This window comes from Primulina huaijiensis, chromosome 8, assembly GCF_012295235.1.
Source record: "Primulina huaijiensis isolate GDHJ02 chromosome 8, ASM1229523v2, whole genome shotgun sequence".
In the NCBI taxonomy this organism is placed as follows: Eukaryota; Viridiplantae; Streptophyta; class Magnoliopsida; order Lamiales; family Gesneriaceae; genus Primulina; species Primulina huaijiensis.
In genome coordinates, this window is record NC_133313.1 from 20,323,840 (window position 1) to 20,332,225 (window position 8,386).

The 8,386-nt window shown below is 38.6% G+C and overlaps 1 protein-coding gene across 3 annotated transcripts; it reads left to right on the plus strand.

The window, feature by feature from the left end:
• The first annotated feature begins 332 nt into the window (after positions 1-332).
• Positions 333-7,788, plus strand: LOC140983145 (transcription factor bHLH80-like). Of its 3 annotated transcripts, none has more exons than XM_073450066.1 (6): positions 333-942; positions 5,841-5,975; positions 6,121-6,186; positions 7,000-7,068; positions 7,450-7,524; positions 7,594-7,788. In XM_073450066.1, the coding sequence occupies exons 1-5, from the start codon at positions 544-546 to the stop codon at positions 7,495-7,497; spliced, it is 717 nt and encodes a 238-aa protein (XP_073306167.1). In that variant the 5' UTR covers positions 333-543; the 3' UTR covers positions 7,498-7,524; positions 7,594-7,788. The 3 variants fall into 3 exon arrangements, with proteins under 3 accessions (XP_073306167.1, XP_073306166.1, XP_073306165.1); XM_073450065.1 differs by having other exon boundaries at positions 7,450-7,500; XM_073450064.1 differs by having other exon boundaries at positions 7,450-7,788.
• Positions 7,789-8,386: the final 598 nt, after the last annotated feature.

Consider the following 8,386-nt stretch of genomic DNA (forward strand, 5'->3'; position numbering starts at 1 on the left):
CAAGTAGCAGAGACACACAGAAATACGATAACACACAAAGTATATTCGTAATCTATTTCTTGATGATATAATTAAATTAAAGAAGTCAATCGTGTGTATTCCTAAAATCTTTACTTTTTTTAAGTTTTTTTTTATTACCTAAATTCGACGTAAGACTTATTTGTTTCCATTTATTTTATCCTGTGGAAAAATTACGATACCTTTTGTTTAAAGGTGATTGGCGGTCCAAGTCCCATCATTTTCGGTGGTCCTGTAAGAAAATAATGAAATTTCTCACAAAAGACGATTTTAGTTAAAAAGTTTAAAAAAAAAAAGTTAAAAAGTTGAACTGCAAAGAACCGAAGGGAAGCGAACTGGAGGTGATCCAATTATTTTCTTCATCATCATCATATCTTCTATACATGTGTTCCATACCAGTCTGAAAGCAGAAAATCCACAACAAGAATCACCTGAACCCAAAAGCAGATTTGAAAAGCTGAAAAGCAAACAAAATCTAGGAAAAAGCATTAGGAAACTAAGGGAGAATAGAGATTAGTTCAGCCGATGCAACAGGGAAGTGGCGGTGAAAGTGGTGAGCTGAGTAGAAGTGGCGGACTCGCTAAGTTTCGCTCTGCTCCCGCAACTTGGTTAGAGGCCTTGCTCGATTCCGATGAAGAATATTCCGATGTCGTTTTGGAACTTCCTAAACCACCGTCCGAAGCGGCCACTGATCTGGAGCTGCTGGAATCTACCGGAAGCGGTGGGCTGAGCAATTTCCTCAGGCAGAACAGTTCTCCGGCCGAGTTTTTATCTATGCTTAATAAGTCCGATGGTTATTTTTCGAGCTTGGGAATTCCGGCGAGCTATGGTCATCCTTCGTCGATTTCGGCTAAGCGTGCTCGCCAAGGAGACACTTTGGACAAGACGTTGCCTAAATTATGCTCTTCATCTTTAATGCCTGTAGTAAGTTTTTAGACAGATCTAATCAATAGGCTGATTGGCGATATTTTACATATAAAATATAGTACCGTCATCATTTTTAGGAATGGAACATCACTTCAATTTGGTCTTACAAATTTGTCTATTGGATTTGGATATTGACTGGTGCGTGATGAAATTGGGAGAAAAGATGGGTGTTTTTTTATTCAGTTATGATAGATATTAGATATAAAAACTTACTAGTTAGTTAGTCGGTTGGTTGGTTAACAAGCCATGTGCAAGTAGTTAATACAAGAATATATACAAGACACAAACTCTGTATCAAGTGAAGAGTTTTCAATTCATTTTTCAGAGATACAAACTAGCTTTACTCATCACGTAATATGGTATCAGAGCTTCCGCGCCGGAAGTGTCAATCGAGGCTTCGACTTTCGGTTTCTATGCATTGATCGTATGCGCTTGGTGAGTTTCTTTTCCCTCCAGATCGAACAACTTCTTCATCATCTACCTTCGGTAAAATCTGAGCTGTATCTCTCATGGCACCTGGAAATCAGTCCGAATTTCCTCGGCTGGGCAGTCATTCCGTCATAGACGATCCAATGAGTCCTTACTTCCTGCATCATTCAGATAATCCGGGTCTCACGTTAGTATCGCAATCTCTGACTGGAGACAATTATGCCTCTTGGAGCAGAGCCATGAGAATTGCCCTATCAGTCAAGAACAAGCTGGGTTTTGTGGATGGGACAATTGTGAAACCATTAGAGACAGATACACATCTACTGGGTTTCTGGACTAGAAACAACAACATCGTAATATCTTGGATACTCAATTCCGTATCCAAAGATATTTCTGCAAGCATTCTCTTCTCCGAATCCACAGCCAACATATGGGATGATCTCAAGGAGAGATTTCAACAAAGTGATGGGCCCAGAATATTTCAATTGAGATGTGATCTCGTGAACTTGCGTCAAGAACAACTTTCTGTAAGTGTATATTTCACAAAACTCAAGGCTCTATGGGAAGAATTGAATAATTTTCGTCTGATGTGTAGCTGTGGTAAATGCATTTGTGAAGGGGTAAAGAAAATGGATGATCACATTCAAATGGAATATATCATGACTTTTCTTATGGGACTTAATGATTCTTTTGCCCGAATTCGAAGTCAGGTGTTATTGCTTGATCCGCTTCCTCCCATCAACCGAGTTTTCTCCTTGGTTGATAATTCTACAGGGGACATGGCATTCGCATTCAAGAATGATCAACCACAGAGACATGCTCAAGGTCGAGGGCCACCGAAGTTTCCCAAGGAAAGACCATTTTGTACCAAGTGCAATATTCATGGCCACACAGTGGACACGTGCTATAAGATTCATGGATATCCTCCAGGCTCTAAACTTCGAGGAACACCCACGCCTCGATACAAAGCAGCTAATGCAAACCAAGTATCTGAAACACGCGGTTCCTCAGATCATGTTCCCACAAATGATGGTATATCTCAGAACCTTCTTCAAGGATTCAACAATGAGCAAATGCATCAGTTGAGACAACTATTTGATCAGCAGCTTTCTTCACTTGACAAACATGTTAATCCTATCATTAACTCAGCAACGGCTCACACCACAGGTATATGTTTATCCACATATGCTCATAATGGTTTATTTCTCTGTCGTGTTGAATTGTTGACTCCGGAGCATCCAGACATATTTGCTCGTATGCATCATTGTTTAACTCCCTACAACCTGTCACTGGCTCTACCGTTACCCTACCTAATCACACAACCATTGAGGTTAAATTTTGCGGTAGCATTACGCTTAGTGAATATTTGACTCTTGAGGATGTCATGTTTATACCACACTTCAAGTTTAATCTATTGTCTGTCAGTTCCCTTCTCGCCAATACTAAATCTATGATCAGTTTTCATCACAATTCGTTCATTATCCAGGAGGTGATCACGAGGAAGATGATTGGCAAGGGTAGGAAAATCGAAGGACTGTATGTTCTGGAAAATTCAATTTCATAAAAGGATCAAAGCATTTCGTACAGACAATGCAAAAGAACTTGCTTTCACAGAATTGTGCGTGGCAAGAGGCATCATTCATCAACTATCATGCGTCCAGACACCACAACAGAATTCTGTGGTTGAGAGAAAACATTAACATCTTCTCAATGTTGCTAGAGCTCTATTCTTCCAGTCTCATATAGATGCTGCATTTTGGGGCGAATGTGTGTTGCCAGCAACATATTTGATCAATCGGGTACCATCCTATACAACCCACAACAAGTCTCCTTATGAGCTACTTTATCACAAAGCATTTGACTATTCCTCAATGCGCACATTTGGATGTCTAGCCTTTGCTTTTACTTTGGCTGCTCATCGTGACAAATTCTCTCCCAGAGCTCGTGCGTGTGTTTTCTTGGGTTATCCTTCCAATATCAAAGGATACAAGCTGCTGGACATCAATACCAAAGAAAAATTTATTTCACGGGACGTCACATTTCATGAGACTACATTCCCATTTGAAACACTCTTGTCCAAGATTCATATTGATCCCTGTCCTGAGGTGGTTCTCCCGCTATCGTTGGATACACCGAACCCTGACTCTGTCATTCCAGCATTGGTTGATCCCCAAGCATCCAATGATTCAAACAACACCACTTTGCCACTGGTTCCGGCTTCAATTCCAACAGTTTCCATGCCACAACGCACATCCTCCAGGAACTCTCAACCTCCTTCTTACCTTCGTGATTACCATTGCAACTTATTGCAATCAAAGGCCTAGCTGAGTTCTCAGTCTCCTCATCCTTTAAGCTCCTACATCTCTTATGACTCCCTATCACCGTCATATAGAAATCTCACACTTAATGTGTCCTCACAATTTGAACCACAATTTTTTCATCAAGCCAAACATCTCCCCCAATGGCAAGCAGCCATGAAAGATGAACTTGATGCCATGGAAGGAAATCACACATGGTCCGTGGTTCCCCTACCACCAGGCAAACATGCCATCGGCTGTCGATGGGTTTACAAGATTAAGTATACTTCCAATGGGTCAGTCGATAGACATAAAGCCCGTCTTGTAGCCAAAGGATACACACAACAAGAGGGTGTTGATTTCTTTGAAACGTTTTCACCCGTGGCTAAATTAGCTACTGTCAAAGTATTATTAGCCCTTGCGGCCAGCAAACAATGGTGCCTCGCCCAGCTAGACGTCAACAACGCATTTCTCAATGGTGACTTGTTGTAGGAAGACTATATGGACTTACCTCTAGGCTATACCACTCAAGTTCCAGCTAACATCTCATCGCCCAAACTTGTATGCAAGCTTCACAAGTCGATTTATGCACTTCGTCAAGCATCTCGGCAGTGGTACACAAAGTTCTCCCATGCTCTTCTGCAATCTGGTTTTACTCAGTCACAATCCGATCATACGTTGTTCACTAACGGCATGGGGTCTTCCTTTATTGCGTTGCTGGTTTATGTCGATGACATTATCATCACAGGACCATCCACTAGTCTCATTCAAGCATTAAAGACTCACCTTCAGGGGCATTTTAAACTCAAGGACTTAGGCTCCCTTAAATACTTTCTTGGTCTTGAAATTGCCAGGTCACAAATTGGTATTTGTCTATCTCAACGCCAATACACTCTTAAATTGTTAGAGGACACTGGTTTCTTGGCTAGTAAGCCAACCTCAACACCAATGGAACCATTAACAACACTGATGGAGAGCCGCTGCCAGATATTTCCCAATATCGACGTCTCATTGGACGTTTTCTCTATCTCACTTTGTCTCGCCCGGACATCATGTTTGCAGTACACAAGCTCAGCCAGTTCGTGTCTAAGCCACGCACACCTCATCTACATGCTATACATCACCTGTCACGCTATCTCAAGGGAACACTGGGTCAGGGCTTGTTTTTCTCAGCCTCATCATCCACTCATTTACGTGCCTTCTCTGATACGGATTGGGCGTCATGTCCAGATACCAGAAAATCTGTTACTGGCTTTTGTATTTTCCTTGGTGATGCCTTGATCTCCTGGAAAGCCAAGAAACAAGCCACAGTTTCACGTTCATCCACAGAAGCGGAATACCGAGCCTTGGCGAGCACTACTAGTGAAATACTTTGGCTCATTCATCTCCTTCGCGACTTTCACGTTCATGCCTCTCAGCCAGCCACCTTGTTTTGTGACAGTCGATCGGCCATACACATTGCTCATAACCCCTTGTTCCATGAAAGAACCAAGCACATAGAAATAGATTGTCATTTTGTTCGAGGCCGGATCCTAGATGGCTCCATCAAGCTGCTCCCCGTTCGATCGGCTTCACAACTAGCGGATATGTTCACCAAGCCATTGCCATCATCCACTCTCTCTTTCTTACTCTCCAAGATGTCTATCAAAAACATTTATAGTACATCTTGAGGGGGATATTAGATATAAAAACTTACTAGTTAGTTAGTCGGTTGGTTGGTTAACAAGCCATGTGCAAGTAGTTAATACAAGAATATATACAAGACACAAACTCTGTATCAAGTGAAGAGTTTTCAATTCATTTTTCAGAGATACAAACTAGCTTTACTCATCACGTAATAATAGACCAGATATTTGAGGGGAGGAACCAAGATGTGAGGGAGGGAAAAAAAAATAAATCTAAAAATTATTATTATTAATTTTCAATTGGAGGTTTGATGTAATTTCCAATATAGATACACGAGTAATTGAGAATACAGTCTGAAAATGATTTTATGGTTAAATGAATGTTATTGACTTCGTTGCTTCTTGATGATGGATATTCGGTCCTCTCTTATTAATCATAGGCAGAGTTGTGTGTACTGGCTACTGAATATATTACGAGTGCTCTAGCCTGTAATGCTCATGTATCAGGGCATAGTACATACTTTATTTCTTTTTATTGGTGAAGAAGGAGGAGAACGATGGACAAGGATCGGTAATGTCGTTGGATGCTGAAACTGATAATATTTTGGAGGACTCTATCATGTGTAGGGTTCGAGCAAAGCGTGGCTGTGCTACCCATCCTCGCAGCATTGCTGAGAGGGTATTTAAGTTTTCCTTTTTATTCTTTCCAGTTCTAGTATCTGTTCGATTTTCAGTAATTCATACTACAATTTACTGGTTAGCTGCGACATTCTGGCAGCTATGAACTTCTCGCTTATCCTAACATTTGCGCCTCTTATTATCAGATGCGAAGAACACGGATTAGTGATCGGATAAGGAAGCTGCAGGAACTTGTCCCTGATATGGATAAGGTATTGTAGACTGTAGAGACAAACATTTCTCTTTTTGTGTTAACTTTCTCTGCAGTTAATCTTACGGAAAATCCTAATAAATGAATCTATGGTAAACTGTCACCTACTTTCTGTTACATTTATATTTGCTTATTTTAATCTTAATCTTATATGAATGTGATAGTTACGCTCGAGTCTTGACATGCCTACATCATCTGATGATCGCGTTTTGTGATTAATTTGTTAAAGTTGTAACACTCTTACTTGGACATGATTTGCAATGCTATGCTGATAGGTTAAGATGTTCAGTGGTTTTATACTGGGAAATTTTGTGATATGAGTCGAGAAGTCTGATCACAAAGTATTTATTGATGTCAATTGCAGCTTGTGTGAGACATTTTTGTAAATTAATATTAAATTGTCTGAAGCATTTAACCATAAACGTAATGACGCACATGATTAAAACCTCAAATTTTAAAACTTAAAACAAATGGAATTTCTGCCGCTTTAGAAATATGAGAAAACTTTAAAATATGATCATTGATGAACATAAGTCTAAGGTGTGGATTAGATTGGAGTCTCCCTTTTGTGATAAAATTAAGGAAGGTAGTAAAAAAAATTTCCAGGCTTGATTTTCAGAATCTTATTCCTTCAAATTTTCCATTAGAATTAATTTTCCATCTCATCTGTGTGAGGAAAAGTGTAGGGCTAATCTTTTCTGCTTCATATTGTTGTCCACCATACATGTATTTTCTCTATATCAACGTATATTATTTACTATCTTGTGTTAAAAGAATTTTTGAGAAGGCAAACTTTTACTTTTATTACATGCAGCAAACAAACACGGCAGATATGTTAGAAGAAGCAGTAGCTTATGTGAAATACCTTCAGAAACAGATCCAGGTTATTATTTCATCAATATTATTATTATTCAAGTGTTATCTTCTGGTTTGATTGAACAGTTTAAGGTTGAATAATATTGGCCTTAAAAATAACCATGGCTTCTACCACGATTCTGCATATAAATATTACCTGGAAGATGATGTGGTCCGCGGTCGTGAATGCTATTTTATTTTGCCTTTGTTTGTTCATTTGGATTCATGCACTTCTCTTGGCCATTCCATTTTCAGCAAACAAGTACTCGTGCAATTGCTGTATGAAATTGATATGAGTTTCTTGAGTCGTTTTTTTGTTTGTTTCAAGGTTCAGTATTTCATGGAGTATTTAAGTTATTACTTGATTTTGAATCTATTTTGCATTCAGACAAGTGTCTAAATATGGCAGGAACTGACAGATCATCAGAAGAACTGCAAATGCTCATCAAAAGATTGAAAGGTGGATTTGCCTATATTTTCATTGGTATTAGGTAATGGTACATCCAAATTTCTATCATTTTTTCTAACTGTTAATCGATTTTTGAACATGTAGGATTTTGCAATCTTCTCGAAGATCATAAGCATCTGCTTCTTTTGAATTTCTATTTTCTTATATTTTTCGCGGAGTTGTAAAATATTGTATAAAGGCGATTTTTTCATATTTGCTTTTATTTATCATGCTGTGCCAAACTGCAAACCCCATGTGTTCATGTACAAGAGGTACGAAGTTCAAATTTTTGGTAAAACATACAGCTCCAGACTTTCAGAACTGTTCCAAGAAACTCTTAATGTGACGATGATTATATTGGTAACAAATTTGTTTGGGTAAGAATTCTACTTATAACATTTAGAGAAGCACAGTCCTAAGTGTTTATTTTAAATATCCTTTTTCTCTGGAGATCTTTACTAACTAGAATGTATGATGGGTCGAGTTTGGTCCAACCAATCATTCTTATTTTTACACAATTATTTTATTCTTAATATTATTTTATGACGAGGAACTATTGGTAACTTTTTAGGCTCACACATTAACATGCCAACCATGATTTTACGCATATGAGGACTGCAACTGTATTCGTTTCTATATTAATTATGTGCGATATGTTGTATATTGATTGCATACCATGATATTTATAAACTAATTGAATTAATTTGATATAAAAGTTATCTCTATCTTTTAAAGAATAATATTATTCTCTCTTTATAGTGCAATGATATATATAGTTTTTATTTGTAATCCTTTTTCAGTTATGTCAATCAAAATTGCCCATTCGACTGGTTGGCTACGCTGTTACCCGTCCACCGGTATGTTTCTTTGTTGTATGATCATCGTCGAAGAGTTGAAG